The sequence below is a fragment of the Equus asinus genome, chromosome 13 (genome assembly GCF_041296235.1).
Source record: "Equus asinus isolate D_3611 breed Donkey chromosome 13, EquAss-T2T_v2, whole genome shotgun sequence".
NCBI classification, from domain to species: Eukaryota; Metazoa; Chordata; class Mammalia; order Perissodactyla; family Equidae; genus Equus; species Equus asinus.
In genome coordinates, this window is record NC_091802.1 from 45,557,665 (window position 1) to 45,578,111 (window position 20,447).

The window sequence follows — 20,447 nt, forward strand, 5'->3', positions numbered from 1 at the left end:
ACATTGGAAGATTCATCACGTATAAAAGCACAGCATCCAGTCTGAATGATTGTATATGTACCACCTTGGGATGCAATAAGAACATCCAAAGCCATCCTGTTTTGAAGGACAGCCCTTCTCATTAAAGACATTTCAGTATTTAAATAAGGGTATTCCTGCTTGACTATCATTAAGGGCTTCTTGAGTAAATTTAGTCAGAGATTCCATATGTAATAATGCCATCTTTTAGCTCCAAGGAAGGAGCAAATATATTTGAAAGTATAGCCATACCAGTGGAATTCTGAACAAGCCCATCTGGCCTTAACGAGAGGGAGATTGGCAACAGGTTTTAACTCAGCCTGACTCCTTCCCTGCTTTTAAAGGAAACTCAGGGTGCAGTGTCTTAGCCATCCAGGCAGTAGCCAAGTCCAAAGACTTGTTCCACATAACCATTGAGTTCCATTAGGAGTCACTCAATAAATTCCTGGCCTTCGAGACCAGTCTGTTCCAAATTAATCCCTTTCTTTAAGTATAATAATATTCCAAACAAATTATAAAATAGGTATACAGTTTAAGCATAACAAATGTTTAAATGAGGACATATAATGTTGGGAATACAGGCCTGGTCAGGAGTCTTGGGACAGCTGTCTACAACAGATGCCGTCTTCTTCTCCTCCTGGTGTGGTCCTTTCCAACAGGGCTGCAAAGAGTCTTATTTGATGTCTCTTTTAATAAATAAATTCTTCAGGTTACAGTCCATAATCCTTAAGTTCTTGGAATTCTCTGTGAAAGAATCAGCTACCAATCTTTCATTTCTTTTAAGCACATCAATAAGACCGTGACAACAATGTAACATATCCCTTAAGCAAAGCTGGTTCATATATTTCTTCATCTAATTGCACAGACTGTTTTATTATTTCAAAAGGAAACAGCTGATGTTTACAAAAAGTGTAGACCTAAGATTAAGGAGCACTGGCACAAGAGCTTTTGGCTGTGAAAGAGTAAATGCTTCTGAAACCTTGCCAATTAAGTTTTGGTTGTGCGGTTAGGTCTTTTACCAATCCTGAGGATCGAGGATGGTAAGCACAGTGGAAATGCTGCGATATTTCCCAAATATTACAAATAAATTTGAGTTCCCAGTCGCTGTGTAACTCGGGAGGAATTCCTCAAACAGGAATTTATTCTTTTCAATAATAATTTACCTAAAGCCATCGCTCTTCTGCAAGGAAAAAGCCTCAAAATAATGTGAGAACATACAGATCATTACAAGACATTTTCATTCTTGAGATGGTGGCATTTGGACAAAGTCCAATTGTCATACATCAAAGGGTCCCTTAGGAAGGGAAAGTGGCCTTGTGAGTCATGAAGTGGCTTCTCTCGATTATACTTTGGGCATATAGCACAACAAGTAGAGGCTATATGAGCCACTGGGAGAAAGTTGTCAAAAGTATTGTTTTTCCCTTTTGTTGCAACCCTATATATTATTTTTCTTCTTCTGTGGCAATTTCTTAAGCCTGTAGAAGGAAATCTTTTTACTGAGTTAGCAGAGTTAACAAAGTAGCAGGCATTCTTGAGGCTGCACAGCACATCCAGCTTGATAACATCCTTATCATTTAAGTAAGACTCATTTGTAAACCAAATTAAACAATAGAATGCAGTCGTGGTCTTCTCTCCCTTGTGATGTTGGAAGCAGGTAGCAAGGTTAATGGTTGGAGCAAATTATAAACTAGTTCCTGAGTCCAGGGGGCAGGCAGTCAAGAAGACTTCTAGATGTCAGAGTCAAAGCATCTTTTGCAGCTTGAAATGTCTCTGATGATGTCATCAGGCATTCAGGTATCTTTCTGAGTGGCTTACAGCTTACACAGCAACAGACAGGAATCTCTCTTAAATTTCTATCAAGTCGTTCAGCTTCAGTTTACAAGGCTTCAGGAAAAAGAGCAGGTCAATTCTCAATGATTGCAAATGAAAATGAGGTAAAAATTGGAAACATTAGTTTCGAGATTTGTAACCAGGTATTTCAGTAGAAGAATTCAGGATCCAGTCCAGTTCACAGGTAGAAAAAGCCTCAAAGACAATTAACAGAACTAGGATCTAATGTCCACAAATGCACGTTATAGTTTTTCACTGAAACATAATTCTTCTCTCTAAAAATCACCCTCATTTTTACCAAAGATAGTCAAATTAAGACTAATTGGTTTGCAATATAAGTTTACTTTCAAGAAACTTGGCCCAATTATTTACATAAGTGCAGCAAGAATAGCAATTGATCATATAGGCTCTTAAATCTGTTTTGCTGGAATTTTGTAAGGAATCTCAGATTGAACCTTAAAGACCTCTCGAGGCCAGGAAAGCCACACCAAGGATTTGTGCCATCAGGCCTTGCCTGCAATACCTTAGATTTGGGTGAATTTCTCTCCTTTCTTGAGATTTCCCAAAATATTTCAGGTTCATTGCACCTGCCAGATAAGCAAGCTTCCTTACTTACCAGGTAAGATTGCTGGAATCTCTCTCTGTAAAGCAAGGTACCAGGCCCATATTTCCAAGTGGCTTTATTTCCAGAAAGTCAACCTTATTCCTCAAAGGCAGTATTGTCATATCTGTGTCTGTATGTTTCTCTCAAATATGACATTCCAGTCAAAGTTTTGGTAAGATAGCAAATGTGTCCTGTTATAAGGAGAACAGATTCTTATTGAACTTATGCAAATAACTATATTGCCATGAAATAACCATGCTCACTCACAAAGAGTTTCCAAATTCTGGAGGGATCAGGTAGGGAGAAAAGATAAATGTTTCAGTTCTGCTCCTAAAGGTATAATTTCACTAAATTGCTATAAGGCATAGTTAGCATAAGAGAAAAGAGAAAAAGATTTCCTTAAATCTGAGAAAACAAAACAACACATCAAAAACAATATTTCAAACAAAAGTCGTAAAAAAAATTATCATACTCAGTTCATTCAGTCCTGTATAATCGGTTCTTGATCTTAATCTTCTGTTAGCAGTTTTATGAGGTCATCAGTTTTTCCATTAGATTTCTGTAATTTATTACTCAGTTTAGTTCTACGATCTGAAAGTTTACCAGAAAACTGTAATCCAGAGTAAGTGTCAGAGTCTTTTCCATGAATTCCTCTGAAGATGAGACATATTTGCAAAAGCAAAAAGCATCAGAGTAAAAAAACTAACTGTAAACAACAAAAGACTTAAAAATGACAATTGACAGAGAAACTTGGTTACTTCTGTGACATGCAACACTCCTAGATAATAACTAGAATTATGACTTATAACCAGGACAGATCAGCATTTTAGGAATGCTATATAATTTTCAAAACACTTATATCAATAACATTTACCCACATAATACCACCTAAGAAAGTTTATCATTGCTTATTTAACAATGCTTCCCATGTAGTTTAATAGACCAAATAAGTCTAATTAGTTTAGTATTTTCCTCCTCATAGGAAGAGAGAGAGAACAAATTTCTTTGAGCAGTCTCAGGGGCCCTCTGAAAATCCTCAGAAAAATTGTTCTTCCTTCTACCAGGTCAAAAGAAAGCCTTCATTCAGGATTTGAATATTTTTGAGGGAGAAGCTTGTCAAAAATGTCAAAAGTTTTTAAAATACTTGTTCAAATAGGAAATAATTCTCACTGTGAAACAATGCTCAGGTATCCATTTAAAGCGAAACAGAGACAGTCAAGAGCAAACAACACAGTCAAAAAATTTTAGAAGAGACCTCTTTCTTTCTGAATATAGGAAATTATTTTAACAAAACATAGATTTTCTGTCTTTTAGGTAGAGTTAGAGCCGGCCAAAAGTTCAAGAAAATTATCCTTTGAGAGAAAACCAAATTTTAATTTCTGTACCAGCTTATTTTTAACGTTGAAACTCATTTATGTAATTGGATTTACTTTAATCTTAGTCAACTTGACCAGGCATAAAACTCCTTTCTGAATTTCTCCTTCACAAACCTTCTACAACTTTCTTGTTACATTCAGAATTTGTCACATGCTTGCTTTCTTCCCTTCTAGTACATTAGGACAAATTTATCTTTCTTAACTGAACAAAAAAAATACTTCCATTCTTTATATCCTCTTTACTGAAAACATACATTTTAACTTTCCTTGAATACAGAGCTGTTTTCCTTATTAATTTCTAGTAGCTTTAATTATATATGTTAATTAGAACTTTTAACCCTTAACAGACCCTAGTAAACAGTAAAAAGGTAAGCAATTATGAATTGTCTTTTATATCAGCATTCTAAACACTTCATAATTTCTAGAAACATGCTGCTTTACAGTAACAGACCCAAAGACTTTTAGCCCCTCTGCAATAAGAAGCCAAAAATAGATAACTTAGATACGTTTAGCAATAATGTTTGTGTTCTATGCAATCCAAAACTGACCCAGATGCTCAGATTTTTATCATTTAACTTAACTTGGCAAAACTCAAGATTGTTACTGTGGGGACCTGAAATTGGCCACCCCAAGATATGTCTCTTTGGCATCAGGATTGTTTGAGGCTGATTGCTTTTGATAAACTGGGACAGGGAAGGAGGCTCTGAGGAATGGAACTTGCCCTTTGTTAGGACACCTTTACATTTGTAAGGTAAATCTCTATCTGTAAAAGGTGCCTCCCTCTCTGTACCAGGAAGAAGAAAGGCGATGACCTTCTCTCTAGAAACTCTTAATCAATACTAAAGGCAAGGACTTAAAATCTGCATTTTATTGTGCTAGTCTGGTAACCTCCTGTAACTAACTTCCCTCTCCCTCCCAACGCTGGCATTTCTTTAATGATTAAGCATCTTTCCTTAGGCTAGGAACTGATTGCTGCGCTCACCTGTGACCGCCCAGCTCCAGACAATCAACTTGCCTCCTGCTACGCCCACTGAGATAGCAGACCACTGCCTGCTGTGTCCATCAAGCACTGTGCCGACAGGGCAATCTTGTGACTATTGTGGGAGGGACATTTCAATCACGTGTGAAACACCCTGTTTGGGGGTATATAACCACTATGTGCACCCCACTTCTTGGGTGCCCTTTCTTCCTTCAGGAAGAAAGGCCCCGGGCCATGGTTCCTCATAAAGCTTTAATTTTCTCTTGCTATTCTGTCTCATGTGAATTTAATTCCTTCTCCAGCCAGACGAACCCCCATTTGGGGAGAGGAAATGTCCTCCTCCCCTACATTACCAAAAAGAATTTGGAAACTGTTTTTTCCCCAAGTATACAGACCATAAAACAGTTATTGTACCTGCTTTTATCTATTTAAATCGTTTCCAACAATTATGTTCAGATTACCCACGAAAACCTCATGAGACATTAGACAAAACTGGTCATCATTTAAAGCTATTATTTTGCTGACGAATTTCTAGCAGACAACGTGAATTTACTTGACTAGTAAACCCAGGCTGCATACCTGCATCATATGCAAATACTGACAACTCTGACAAGACTATTTTCAATCAAACCAACAAACTTAAACAAGCTTTCATTTACCAAAAGTTAATTCACATCACGTTAACTTGAAAGACATTGGATTAATTTCTACTACATTTAGAATTTATGTAAGTGCTTACTTTAAGCCAATTAAACAGAGCTCTTAATTTTTTCTTCTTTTTTTCTGTCTTAGGAATTAGTGATGGGCTAGGTAGTAGTTCCTGGAGAGGGGATATGATAATCCTTTTTGAGATAAAGGAACTGGGTGGAATCTGAATTGCCTCTAGAGCTGTATTTCCAGTCTTGCAAGGATTTTCTAAGGACAGTTGCTCTTGATTTCCCAGAAACTGGATTGTAACTTGAATGACATTCTAGGTTGATCTACCTGTCCAACTACATCATAAAGGCATAGAGAAACCCCTCAAGTTTTCTCCCGGCTGGAGTTTCTGGGGCATAACCCATCCAATTGAAAGTGTTTCTAATTAGTTAAAATGTACCTGAGCATTGAGTCTCTGGGGATGCTTAGGGTGTTCCCCATGGTGGTAAAGCCAGTGTCCGACTGACAGTGGACTGGAAAAGGGTGCAGAGCCCAATTGCGGGTGTCAACATAGTTATAAGATTTAGTCAAGTCCCACTTAGCTGGGGCACTTTGTCCCTGAATCAGAACAAGGTGAGGCAGGGAAGCAGGAGGCAAAGGCCTGGACCTGGCTGGAGGCCGGGGCTCCCAGTGCCAGGGTTGAGAGTTAAGTCCCTGGCAAAATGTTCTCAAGTTTTCAATTTTACAGAAGGTCCAGGTTCTGGTCAGGTCCAGCCTGAACTTAACCTCGACTTGGTGACAACAGAGGAGATGATGAACGAAACAGGCAAAGAAAGGAAAAGAAGAGATCAGACCTCACCCTCATGGCCTTTTCCAGAGGGTTATCAAGATAAGAGTCACACAACAGTTCCTGTGCTGGGCACACAACCCCAGCAGGACAGTTCACAGAATAAATCAGAGGTCTCCCACCCTCATAACTGGCTCAGTAGGTGACTAAAATACTCAATGAGTCAACCGTCAAGAGAGGGCACCCCACTTGGGGTCGCCAGGGTGATCAGGCCTGGAAACCCAAAGTTGGGGATCCCAGGGGTAGAGCCTTTGACTCTTTAAAGATTTCTTTGTTTCCCTGTTGCAAAGCTCAAAAGGAGACGAAAATGACCATTGTAACTTTAAGAGAGATGAAAGAAAAGGAGCCATTACCTTGAAAATCCCCCCATTGGGGTTCCTGTGGCAAGGGATGATGTAAAAAGTTATTAAATGATTTCAGTGCAGATGGGGTCTGGTTATTGTGCGGTCATATAACTTTAGATATGAATCTGGTCATATAGATCGGCATGTAGGTGAGGATGCCCTGGGCTTCTCTCCCTGGGGCAGCCCTAATTCATATCATAAACTTTAAAGACATTTGGGTTAGTTCTATTCAGAAAAACATTTTGTAAGTGCTTACTTTAAGTCAATGGAATAGAGCTCTTTAGAAATTGTACCATCCGGAGGTAAAATATAAAAACTTTTGTAACATATAGACACACACACAAACAACAGACAGTGCAAAGATCTTCCTTAGATTTCTGTTCTCATAGCAGACCGCGGCGGAAAAACTTGTTTTCCCAGTTTTTTTCCTCTTTCTATCTTACTTTCTTTTGGCCTTAGCAATCTGACTTGGATCCCCCTTTGTTAAGCAACTACAGTCACAGCATGAAGCCATCCGGAGTCTGGAGGAGAGGCTGCCCATTCGGGAACTGATCAGGCTGTTTTAGAAGCTCGATTTCCTGCTTCTCTTTTAATTTTGTTTTGTTATAAAGTCTGAACAACTTCTAAGGACAGTGTAGTGGCTCAGAAAGTGTGCTGCTTGTGAGTGTTACTCCCTTTGGAGAGGTCATAAACACTCTCTTACGTGCCTCGGTTTCTCCCTCTGGCTGTCTAAAACACCGCTGTAGGAGGCTCGGAGCGTTGGGTGACCAGCCCTTATGTGCGCGTCCCCGGACGAGCCTGTAATTAATTACCGTGAATGAGAGTGGAGTTCCCTATAGGACCACTGCACGTCACGAGGATTGATCCTCTGACACTCCCACTGAGGTCGTTAGTCACCTAAGAACACCTTTTGGTAAAGGCCGGGAGGAGCTAATGCCCCTTTTGTTTGGAGCTGAACACGTTCAGTCTCTCATTTCTCTATCAAGTAGTTTGTTCAGACTTTATAAACACTATTCTTTCCAATTTAAAGCCAAATTAAAAACGTCAGCCTTCCCCATTCACTCCCAAGTTCCTCTGGCTCCTCTGGCCTAGGAACTTCCCTCTAGGCTTTTCTCCACCTAGGAAATGTACCAGTACCTCTCAAACCTCTAGTCTTAAGACCTTACCCAGCTCATATAAACTCTTGGACCGTCAACTTAAAGTAAGGACGTCCAGGTTTCAGGAGAACTCACCAGGGTCACCTGAAGAATGCAGTGATCCGGGGGTTCAATGGGCCCTTATTGGTACCAAATGCCGGTTCAGTGTAGATTCCAGGTGGCGTCCGATGGGTTTCTCTGAAATCCTGCCGACAACGTCAAGAACTGTTGATGAAAATAATCCATAACCAATCTATAAATGAAAATTTGGGTGAGTTTATTCTGAGCTTAAATCTGAGGATTATAACCCGGGAGAGTCTTTCCACAAAGGAACAGAGCACTCCAAAGAAGTGGGGGTAAACAGGGTGGTTATATACCCTCAAAGAGGATGTTTCACATATGATTGAAATGTCCCTTTTACAATAGTCACGAGGCTGCCTTGTTGGCACAGCGATTGATGGAAACAGCAGATAGGTCTGCTGTTTCGGTGAACCCCGCAGGGTGGCAGGTCTGTTGCCTCGAGCTGGGTGGTCACAGATGAGCACTGCAATCAGTTCCCAGCCTAAGGAAAGATGCTTAATCTTTAAGGAGATGCCCACATTGGGAGGGGGAGGGAAGTGGCACCTTTATCTCAAAATGTCTAAGCAGATATACAATGCATGCTCAATGGCCACAGTCAAGCCCTTTTGGAAAAAACAAAGGCTGAATTAGGTTTATACCAAATGGCTTCCTCATATACTCCATATATCCTGTTGCTTGCCATTTCAATTTGTCAGCACACTGAGAATATGGGGCCCCAACTGCCCTTGCCTGAGCTCATGAGGCAGTGAGAGGAAAGGCAAGCTGAGAGGACTTCAGACTGCTGACCCCCTCCTCCACTAAGCACTCAGCTGTTGGAGCAGAAGTGTCACTCCGAGAGAAGCTCGCCAATGTCTCTACCCCCTGCTCCAGAGCCCTAGTTTAGAGATTTTTGCCTTGAGGGAGAAGCAGGCCGTAAAACACAGAGCTTCTAATCTCTTCCCAAAGGAAATGACTTCATTTGCAACAGAGCTTGAGAAATTCAAGCCTAAGGACATTCTCAAGAACAGTCGAGGTTGTGATGAAAGGCAGTTGGGAGGAGACGCGTGGATTTAATGAAAATACAGTCTAGACTGTAGGCTGCCTAGTTTGTAGGGAGAAACAGGAATAGCACAGCTTGGAGGGGCCCCCCTGAAGTCAAAACAATTATCAAATACTGACCTCAGAAACCATAAGTTCAAAAGAGCCAGAATTTGATTGGAACAATTTATGCACCAGGGCATTGTTGAAAACAGTAAAGCAATCAGGTGGCAATTAGTGGAGTTTAACAGCTGGATGTGGTCAGGGAAAGAGAAGAAGAGAGTCCTACTAAAACCATCGTCATCCCAGGAGGACTGTGGGCTTACTCAAAGCTGTGCAGCCCTGAAGAGCAACATCAGAGGCTGTGTGCGTGTGTGTGCACGTGTGTGCATGTGCATACAGGGGAGGGTTGGAGGGAGTGGGGAGGAGAGACAGACTTCATAAAATAATCCAGTCAATCACTAAACAAATAAAAAAGCAAATAATAATAATAAACCCAGACAGGGATGACCAGTACCCAAAATTGCTTCAATATATTATCTAAAATCTCCAGTTTCCAACAAAAAATCAGGAGGCATGCAAAGAAACAGGAAAATATGACCCATACGCTAGAGGTGGGGGCATAGACAGTAGAAACTGCATATGAGAGTGACCAGATTCAAATCTAACTAAAACAACTTCAAAGTAGCCATTATAAATGTGTTCACAGAATTAAGGAAAACCATAATTAAAGAAATGAAGGAAGGTATGATCACAATATTGCATCAGATAGAAAATATCAATAAAGAGAAAAATTATTAAAAAGGACCAACTGGAAATTCTGGAGTTGAAAACTACAAGAGAGGACCCAACAGTATATTTGAACTGGCAGAAGAAAAAATTGGAGAACTCAAAGATAAATTGACAGAGATTGTGCGAGATGAAAACAGAGAAAAAAGAATGAAGAGAGAGAATTTATCTAACATTTCAGACTGGATTATTATGGATAATATACTTTCTCTTTTTTCTCTTGACTTTTTCTTTTTTTTTAAAGATTGACACCTGAGCTGACATCTGTTGCCAATCTTATTCATCATCGTCGTCTTCTTCTTCTCCTCCTCCTCCTCCTCCTCTTCCTCCTCTTCCTCTTTCTTTCTTCTTCTCCCCCACAAAGCCCCCCAGTACATAGTTGTATATTCTAGTTGTAGGTCCTTCTGGTTGTGCTGTGTGGGACACCACCTCAGCATGGCTTGATGAGTGGTGCCATGTCCGTGCCCAGAATCGGAACCAGTGAAACCCTGGGCTGCCGAAGCAGAGTGTGAGAACTTAACCACTGGGCCACAGGGCTGGCCCCTCTTGACTTTTTAAATCAGCAATAAGTTTTACCAAGATATGTGATCATCTTTTCTTTCCATACCTCTTATAACATCTCCTACATTTGCTTTTCTTATTGAGTGCTTTCTTTAAAAAAACCATTTTCAATATGAATCTGTGTGGTGAATCTTAAACCTTAAATCCCTGAGAATATTTTTATTATGTCCTCATGCTTAAATAACAATTTGTATGTAAATTTAAAGTTCTTTTAATGTTTCAAATAATATTACTCCATTGCCTTTCAGCATCTGAAATTATTGTTGAGAAATCTGATGTCAGTCTGGTTTTTCTTCCTTTATAGATGACCTACTTTTCTTTCTGAAGGACTTTAGAATTTTATCTTTTTATTTGATATTTTTAAAATTAGTATAATGTGTCTAGGCTGGGAATTTTCCTTATCTTTTCCAGTTGAATCTTTATGAGCACTTTTAATATAAGGTCTTTCATCTTTAATCTTGGAAATTTTAATTCATTATTTCTTCAAATAGTTTCTCCTTGCCATTTTTATTTTCTCTCCTCTGGAACTCCTGTTACCCAGAGATTAGCACTCCTACTTCTATATTCATATCTCATAATTTTCCATTTTCTTCCTTTTTGTTCTTTTCTGCTGCCCTCTGAGAGAGTTCCTCAATCTGACCAAACAGCCCACTAATTAATTTTTCAGCTATTTCTATTGCACTTGTGGGGGACTGGAATTGGCCACCCCAAGATATGTCTCTTTGGCATAAGGATTATTTGGAGCTGGTTACTTTTAAAAACTGCAGACAGGAAAGAAACTGAAAAGTAGAATTTACTTACCCTTTGTTAAGAGACATTTACATTGTAAAGGAAATCTCATCTGTAAAGGTGTCTCCCTCTCTGTACCAGGAAGAAGGGGGGATGACCTTATCTCTAGAAACTCTTAATCAATGTGGAAGGCAAGGGACTTAAATCTGCATAATGATCTTACTCTCATTTACTGTACTTGTCTGGTAACCTCCTGTAACTGACTCCCCCCACCCCCCACATCCTCCTTTGTCTTTAGCTGAAGATGATATTTAAGGTGGTGGCTTTGGCCATTTTGGCGAGTTGCTCAGGTTGCCTGAGCCTCTCCCATGTATACATGTTATAAAGCTCTGTTTAATTTTCTCCTGTTATTCTGTCTCATGTGAATTTAATTCATTTTCCAGCCAGAAGAAGCCAGAGAGGGTAAAGAAAATGTCTTCCTCCCCAACACACTCTATCCCATCTACTGTGTTTCTTTATTCAAACTTTTTTATACCTAATATTTCCATTGATTCCTTTTGTACTTTCTTGTTCTTATTACATTTTGCTAATATCATCCCTTCTCTCTTTAAGTATATTTATCATGCTTATTTTAAATTCCTGGTCCTTTTATTCCAATAATTCTGATTCAAATGGTATATATTATTCAGTTTGTTTTCTTTTGAAGTAATTGTACTCCTCAAGTGACTAGTTACTTTGGTTCTGTGAGCCCTTCTTCTCTTGGGGGATCATTACTGTGTTTGGAATGTGCTTTAGGTAAAGGCCAATAGTCAGGTTCCAATCCACATCAGCCTGTTGTGTTTAAGGAGAAGGAATGAGCCCCAAGGCAGAGAGCCCCAGGCAGTGTTGATCATTTTCCTGAGTTGACACTGTTCTAGGCAACACCTCTGGTCAGAGTTTCACCTTTAAACTCAAAGAGAAGTAGAACTGGAAGAGGGCAGTCTATCTAGATTGCAATCCACCAGCCCTAATGGTTGAGGAGAGAAGTAGAGAATAAAATACCTGAGGGCAGCTTGTCAATCTTCACCTGTTTACATTAGATCCTCGCTCTGGCAGGGTTTATGTGCTGTCCTGATATTACCTTCCAGATACTTGCACCAGTGGTTTAGGATTTTGTTGCTGCTATCTGTAACGACAGGAGTAGGCAGTGATAACTTCAGGGTCATAGTCCAGAAAGGCAAGGGCAGAATTTTTCTTTAATGTTTCCCCAGGTGGTCCTTTCCTGTTACCTCTTGTAAGCCCTCCAATCTAGGATACATAAACACACACTCACACCAGTACAGCTTTACATTTCCCAAGGGTTTTGCTGTGACTTTTCACTTAGTTCCTAAAATCCAAGTTTTCACTTAGACTTCAGTTTCTTCAGGGTTGATCTCTGGGAAGGGAGCCAGAAATCCATGCTAGTTCACCAACTATATGGGAATAGAAATCAATGTTTGTATTTCTGTAAAATATGAAGCCTGTGATGGCAACAGATGACATCTCACTAAGGGATTACCTTGGAGAAGAGTTTATTTTCATGGGCTTCTCAATGGAAATATCTAAAACAACATCCATTTGATGTCACATGAAAAATATATAGAAATGCTCAATACTGACATTCAAAGACATCCTGTCATAGTCGTTAAGTTTTTTAGCTCAGGAATCCGCAATCTCTTCACTCATAAGTCCTACTAGATCTAATATAATCCTTGAGAATATTAATATGCATGATCTTAAGCAGAGGAGTAGAAAAGGAGAAATCAGATGAAAAAAAAAGAGAGAGAGATGAGAAAGGTATGGCCAGGTAACACTAACAATTGTTTCCACTGTCCAAAAAAAAAAAGAAGAAAAAAAGTGGGTAGATTTCCTATCTTAACAGCTTTCTGCCCTTGGCCTAACTCTTAGTTGGAATATAAATAGAAGAAATTTGAGTAAAATTATAAGGATTGTTCCTTCTGAAAATGTTGGGTTTTTAATTATTTCAGCAGGTGTCCTTATCAATTACTGTGTTGTGCTTTATCTTACAGCTGCTGGAAAGTTGTATAAGCATAAGTTGCTGGATGGCATAAGGTCTCTCAAAGGTGAGTTAGAAGTCAGGTAAAATTGAGACCGTTTATGTTTTGCACTTACTTTTTAAAAACTGCATTTATTTTTAGTGATGTCAAATTTGCCAATCTAACCTGTTTGCTTATTGTTTTTGTCTCATCGTTTTCTACTTTGAACATAACCACCTTTGAAGAAATTACTTTTGTCTCTGTCATTACATTTCATGTCTTATTTTCTGAATAGACTTACAAAGCCACTTTCTTACCAGAATTCATCAGACTTGCCTATTTCTTTAGTTTTTTCCATATAACTGTCCCATGAGAGCTATAATCAAATCCTCTGGACAAAAATGAGGAGTAGGTTCTGTTCTTAATACCTGTGATAGCTCTTTTCACTTAAACAACTTTACTGTTCCTTTGATTGTTCACCCTCTAATCGATGCATGGACACGCCTAGCATTTTTCACTTTGTCATTATTGTTTGCTTTTTTCATTCCCATACTCTTTTTTCCTAAGGAGTGGAGCTTAATGTTAATAAGCTAGAACCCTTCATGGAAAATATGGGCTTTGAGCTTGAAGAAGAAGAATTCCAAGACCTACTAGACAGCCTGTCCATTGATGGTGAGCTGCTCTTTCAGTGAAATTTTGAGTTCATGTATGAGAATTGCTGAGAGTTTATTTATTTAGAGTTGTGCAAAAACATTAAAAAACAAAGAGATGAAGACCCAATCCTCAAGAATTCGTCAGCTCATACAGTGGACCTTATTAAGTGCCTACTATACATAAGCTGTTAGTAATATAAAAATAAAGATGACGGGTTCTCTGTCCTCTAGGAGTTCACAGTCTAGTAAGGAGGTTTACATGCTGACAGGTCATCATAATACTATGTGGTTGTGCCATAATACTAAAAATGTATTCAGTAAGATTCTAAAGGAAGGAAGAGCTAGGTTTGCTGGGAAGGAGATCAGAGAAAGACTTGTCAGAAGATGTGCAGAAATTCTCCAGTAAAAAAGACATTCCAGATGAGGAAAGCAGTGCATACAAAAACATAAAATCATGCAAAAACGCAAATATTAGGAGAGCAGCAAGTATTCCCTTGTGGCTAGAATGTATGCTTCATGTTATAAAGTGGCAGGAAACAAAGCTTGAAGGGTAGTCTGCCAAGACCAGAAGGACCTTAAACTAGACTATGGAGTTTAGCCTTCATCCTCTTGAGTTAGTTTTGGTAATTTGTGCCTTTCTAGAAATTTGTCCATTTCATCTAAGTTTTCTAATTTGTTGACATGAAGTTGTTCATAGTATTCCTTCATAATCCTTTTAATTTCTATAGAGTTGGTGGTCAAGTCCTCCCTCCTGATTTTGATCTGTCTCTTTTCTCTTTTTTTTGGTTGGTCTAGCTAAAGGTTTGTCAATTTTGTTGATCTTTTCAAAGAACCAACATGAGTTTTTCCTACTGATTTTCTGCTTTCCATTTTATTAATTTCAGTTCTAATCTACTGTTTACTTCTTTCAGTTTACATTGGGTTTAGTTTGTTCATCTTTTTCTAGATTCTTAAAATGAAAATTTAGGTTATTAAGTTGAGATTTTTTTTCTTTTCTAATATTGGTGTTTACAACTAAAAATTTTCCTCTAAGCACTGCTTTAGCTTCATTCCAAAAATTTTGATGTGTTTTCCCTTTCATTCAGTTAGAAATACTTTCTAATTTCCCATATGATTTCTCCTTTGATACATGGGTCATTTAGAAGTGTGTTTTTTAATTTCCAAATATTGTGGATTTCCCAAATTTCCTTCTGCTGTTGATTTTCAGTTAATTCCACTGTAGTCAGAGAGCATACTTTGTATCATTTCAATCCTTTTAAACTAGATAAGACTTGTTATATGGCCTAGCATATCATCTATCCTGGAGAATGTTCAATGGTTGAAAATATTGTTCAGTCTTTTTTATCCTACTGATTTTCTGTTATTCCATCCATTATTGAGAGTGGGATATTGAAGTCTCCAACTATTATACTTGAGTTGTCTATTTCTCCCTTCAGTTTTAGCCTTCATCCTATAGGCAGTGGTATATCTAGAGTATTTCTCTTTGGGAAGTCAATGCCAATGGAAATGTAGAAGACATTTTTGGAAGCAAAGACTTAAATTTAAAAGATATTGCTATAGTGCAATAAGAGATGATGTGGGCCTGGGCAAGGGAAGTGAACTTAATGATAGATAAGAGACTGATTTGGGAAAGATTCTAGAATTTAAATTAATGGGGCTTGGTGACTGATTGCATGTGAGTTATGAAAAAGAAGAAATATTTTAAGAAGATGGAGATCTCTTGGTGGCTAAGTAAATCATATCATAAGCCAATTTGAGAATTCTGGAAGAGGTTCAGGCGACAATGTCAAGAGAATAGTTTTAGTTTTAGATGTGTTGAGTTTGAGATGCCTACAGTACATTCAACTAGAAATATGTATGAAGATGGTTGGAAATGAATACTCTAATAATTCATCTCATTTATCTTTACCTAGGATGTTAGCAATCCACAGATTTTGTAAAACTTAGCATGTGCCAAAGCAGTGATGACATTATTAGCAAACAAAAGGAAAAAGCAAAAAAATAAATAAACGGAGGGAATATTTGATAAGGAAAGTTTGAATGTAAGCAAATAGAATATGGAAGAAAATAGTATTAAGAGAAATAGAAAAAAAGGTACGTAGAGTAAATTCTGAACTACCAGAAACAAGCAGCTCAAGATGGAAAAGAGCAATAGTTTCCAAAGTAATTTGCCTTTATATATCAATCACGCCTAGCATATGTTAGCATGACCTCACAATAGTGAGACCTACAAGTATCCACTAGGAAAAGTTTCCAAGATAACGACCCACTTGAGAAAAACAGCAAAAACCTGGGATTCATCTCACTGGTTCTGCTGATTATATGGCATTGTGGAAAGAGTTTGGAATTTGGAATAAGACAGACACAGATTAGAATTTCAGCTTCGAAAATTCCTGATTGTGCAAGATTGGTCACATTAACCCCTCCAATTCTTAGTTCCTTTTGTTAAAAAGAAAATAATAGCTACCTTTCATAAATGTTGCAGTTTCCTAGCATAGGGTTTAACACATAGTAAGCATTTAATATTAGCTTTTGTTACTTATAAAAGTAACAACCAATATACATTCATTTCAACACAATGGCACTTAATTATGCCTTTGCCATGGCCAGAAGAAAGTAAATTTTCCACAGGATAATTTTTTCTTTATTACTGGAAGTATAGAATTTCCCAGTATTTTTTATCTGCCTGTGAAAGGATGTAGATGTTTTTTGTTTTCCCATTTTCCGGGTATCTTGAAACTTCACTGGAATGCTTCAACAGTGATTTTGGTTGTGGAAGTATCAACTATATCCCTGAGTACTACTTTTCAGGTCAATGAGCCCACAGGAAATAGCATTAGAGACCTACTTCAGGCTATTCATAAGTCTTCTGTGGTACTAATTGAAATACATGAGAATGGATAAGACATCTATCTGTGAGGCACTGACCATCTATGAGGCTCTTCCCTCTAAATACCCCATTTAAGAGGAAAATACAGGGGCTGGCCCAGTGGCGCAGTGGTTAAGTTCACATGTTCCAGTCTCAGCGGCCCAAGGTTTGCCAGTACAGATCGCGGGTGCGGACATGGCACCACTTGGCAACCGCCATGCTGTGGTAGGCATCCCACATATAACGTAGAGAAAGATGGGCACAGATGTAAGCTCAGGGCCAGGCTTCCTCAGCAAAAAGAGGAGGACTGGCAGTAGTTAGCTCAGGGCTAGTCTTCCTCAAAAAAAAAAAAAAAAAAAAAAGAGGAAAATACAAAGTAAAGATTCAAAAATACAAAATTTTTTAAATTAAAGTTCAATTAAGTTGATCAAAGTTCCTTTTTTGGTATTGAGTGTGTATAGTGGAACAACACAGCTAGTTGTCACCTGTGGACTGAGTACAGAAATAGGTATTATTAATATTCCAAGTCATAGCTTTCCTACTGGAGCATTTGCCCTTTTTAAGATGCTTGTCAACCTTATAATCAACAAAACAGAGTTCTTCCAGATCTGAAAGCAAAGAAGGCTACTTTTTAAATGTCAGCCTAGCACTCTACTATACGAAGTTTATCTTAGTAGAATAAAAAGTGATGTAAGAAGTATGAAATTAAGTATCCTTTTTAAAATCAGAGCTTTATCTTTCCACATTTTCCATTTGGAATGAAAATAGGCTAAAATTCTAGAGCAAATCATAAAAATTTGCAAATTTTGTGTTTTACTTCATTGTATCACATTTATGTCTTTCTTCTATTTATATTATTGTTTTTATGCATAAAATTCTGTCTTCTCTTACAGATGAGGGGATGGTTAAAATGAGTGTGGTAATGGATAAAGTAAATCTTTTTACAGGTAGGTTAGATTTTTATTAACACATTGTTGAGCATCTACTGTATCCCAAGTATAGATCTACAAAAACCAGCTTCCAGGAGCTTATGTAGTTGGGGCAAGAAAAAAGACATAAATAACTGCAGTAAAACGTTATAGATGCTATGTTAAAGACCTGTACAAAGTAAAGAAGGGGCAGAATGGTCATTTTCACCTGAGGAAGAAAGATTGGGAGATGCTTTAATAGAAAGGACAACACATGAGCTGATCCTTGAAAGGTGAGTCAGTTTTGCCAGACAGAGTAGGATGGCCCTTCTTGAAAGAGGAAAAATTACAAAAGGCACGAAGATGAGAAACAGTATGATGCTTTAAGGGAACTAGAAAAAATTGGCATAGCTGGAGAATAAAGTGCTGTCAAGAGTTTGGCAAGGAATAAATTTACAAGTCAGGAACGGGCTGAATAATGGCTCCCAAAGATATCCCGGTCCTCATCCCCAGAACTTGTGACTGTTCCCTTGTATGGCAAAAGGGACTTAGGAGATGTGATTAAGGATCTTGAGATGGGGTGATTATCCTTGATTATCCAGTTTGGCCCCAAATGTAATCACAAGTATCCTTTGAAGATGGATGCAAAGTGAGATTTGATGACAGAAAAAGTAGAAGGCAATGTGACAATGGAAGCAAGATGCTACACTGGATGGAAGAAGGGGAATGAACCAAAGAATATAAGTGGCCTCTAGAAGTGGAAAAAGCAAGGGAACAGATTCTCCACTAGAGACCCCTGAAAGAACCAGCCCTGCTGACACCTTGACTTTAGCCCAGGGAAACTGATTTTTGGTCTTCTAACCTCTAAAACAGTAAGAGAAAAAATCTGTATTGTTTTAAGCCACCAAGTTTTTGGTAATTTGTTACAGCAACAACAGGAAGCTAATATAGGAGACAAATCATGGAGAGCCTTGAATACCAAATAAAGGAGTGTGAATATCATTCTGTGCGGAGTGGAGAGTCATTCCAAGATTTTATGCAGAGGCCTGTGTGATTAAATTTGCAGATTAGAAAGATTACTCTAGCAGCAGTATAAAGGGTGGATGGAGGTGTGTGGGCAAGAATAGAATCAGGGAGACCAGTTAGGAAGAAAACTGCAACTGTACAAGCAAGAGACAATAAAGAGCAGAACTAAACCGTTATCTATGAGACTTGAGAGGAAGGGACATATATAGGAGATGTTACAGATATAGAATCTATAGGAGTTGGTTACTGATCAGATATGCAGATAGAGCAAAAAGAGTGAAGGAGGACTTCTTAGTTTCTGAGTTGGATAGTTGAGTGGGTGATAGTGACATTCACCAAAATAAGGAATTCAGCTAAATAAATTTAGAAGTAAAGATACAGTTTCTGGGGCCAGCCCCATGGCTGAGTGGTTAAGTTTGCACGCTTGCCTCAGTGGCCTAGGGTTTCACTGGTTCGGATCCTGGGCGTAGACCTAGCACCACTCATCAAGCCATGCTGAAGCTGCATCTCACATAGCACAACCAGAAGGATCTACAACTAGAATATACAACTATGAACTGGGGGCTTTGGGGAGAAGAAGAAAAAGGAAAAAGCAACAGATGTTAGCTCAGGGACAATCTTAAAAAAAAAAAAAAGAAAGAAGATAAAGTTTCCATTTTGGTCATATTGAGTTTGGGGTTCCTGTGGGACATCTAAGGGAAATTGAACCCTAGGCAGTTGAATATATGTCTAAGAATCTGAGGCTACCTCTTTTTCTGACACAAGCAGACCTTAAGTCAGGAAGGATACAGATATAGAGAATCTGGATAGATGTGGGAGTAAAATTCAGAGGAGTTACCTAAAAGTTTCAATCTTCTCTGTAAAGTAGAAAACAGAATTATCCACTAAAAGAAAGGGCACAGTGGTGGGGTAGGGGACTTCAAGGAAAGTATTGATGATTTCAGATAACTTTGATAGGGACTAGAAACTAGGGTTGTTGAGGAATATATGAAAGCATTACTAAGAAGTGCCAAGAGTCTAGCCAAGGTCAGATATCATAAATAAGTAATGGCAACTTTTCATATAATTATGATATTCTTCAATTGGACCAAATTAGGAAATTCTTAAAGCTGTTATGCCAAAAGAATGAAAGAATAAAGACATTAAATGTGTAGTCAAGGGAGTGGTCAAGTGGTCCAGGGTGGTTAGGGAAGGAAGTGAAGTTGTGATGGAAATTATGAACTTGGGGAAAAATTGGGGAGGAGGGGAATGAAAGTCCCTGTAGAGACTACAATGGCTGTGGTAGGGGTAAGGAAGTGAAAGAAGTGGAAGAATATGAGGTTTTGGCCTTAGTTAGGCATGTTAGAATTTAAGATTTTAGAGGTAAAGCATTTCCAGGTGATGACAAAATCCAGGATATGGCCATGATAGTTAACTAGTATGGAATCTAGGAGCTAGTCATTGAAGATAAGGAGATTAAGTAATTTGGAGGCCAGGTTGTTGATATAGAAAAGGATGTAGGATATAGAAAAATGAGCAGCTTTCTCTCAAAAAAAAAGTAATAGAAAAGTCTATTAAGAAGAGGCAAAGTTCAATTGGGAAAGAAGGTGAGAGTCTGTAAAAAGACTAAAGATATAGAGAAATTCATATTTAATGAAATATGAGTCCAAGAGGACACTGTGGGAAGAGCTGAAAAGAAAACTAGCAATGGAAAGAAAAATCAGAGTGGTAAAACACAGAATAGATTAGAGAATATAGACATTTTTAAGAGGCTTACATTTTGAAGAATGGGAATGATTTCAAAGAATGGGAAGATGGTTAGACTGATAATTTTGAGGCAGAAGGCCCATGTCTGTTAAAAGCCTGATCAAGTTAGCAACTAGGAAGTTGCTCTGTTGGGCCTGAAGAGTTATTCCCTTGGCTGGTTACAGGGGGATATTAGAAGCTCCTGTAGTTGAAGTCTTCACAGGAGAGGTCCAAAGCAGCTTGGGGAAAACAACCCTTGTGCCATTTCCCCCCAGGCACTTCTGCAGAAGATCAGCTAACTCCC

The 20,447-nt window shown here is 38.5% G+C and overlaps 1 protein-coding gene across 1 annotated transcript in view; it reads left to right on the forward strand.

The window, feature by feature from the left end:
• Window positions 1-20,447, forward strand: part of EFCAB3 (EF-hand calcium binding domain 3) — a 133,443-nt gene that overhangs the window by 27,626 nt on the left and 85,370 nt on the right. The window contains exons 11-13 of the mRNA XM_044745526.2: window positions 12,996-13,049; window positions 13,530-13,634; window positions 17,378-17,431. Of these exons, the coding sequence (XP_044601461.2) occupies window positions 12,996-13,049; window positions 13,530-13,634; window positions 17,378-17,431 (213 nt within the window). The remainder of the gene's footprint in view (window positions 1-12,995; window positions 13,050-13,529; window positions 13,635-17,377; window positions 17,432-20,447) is intronic.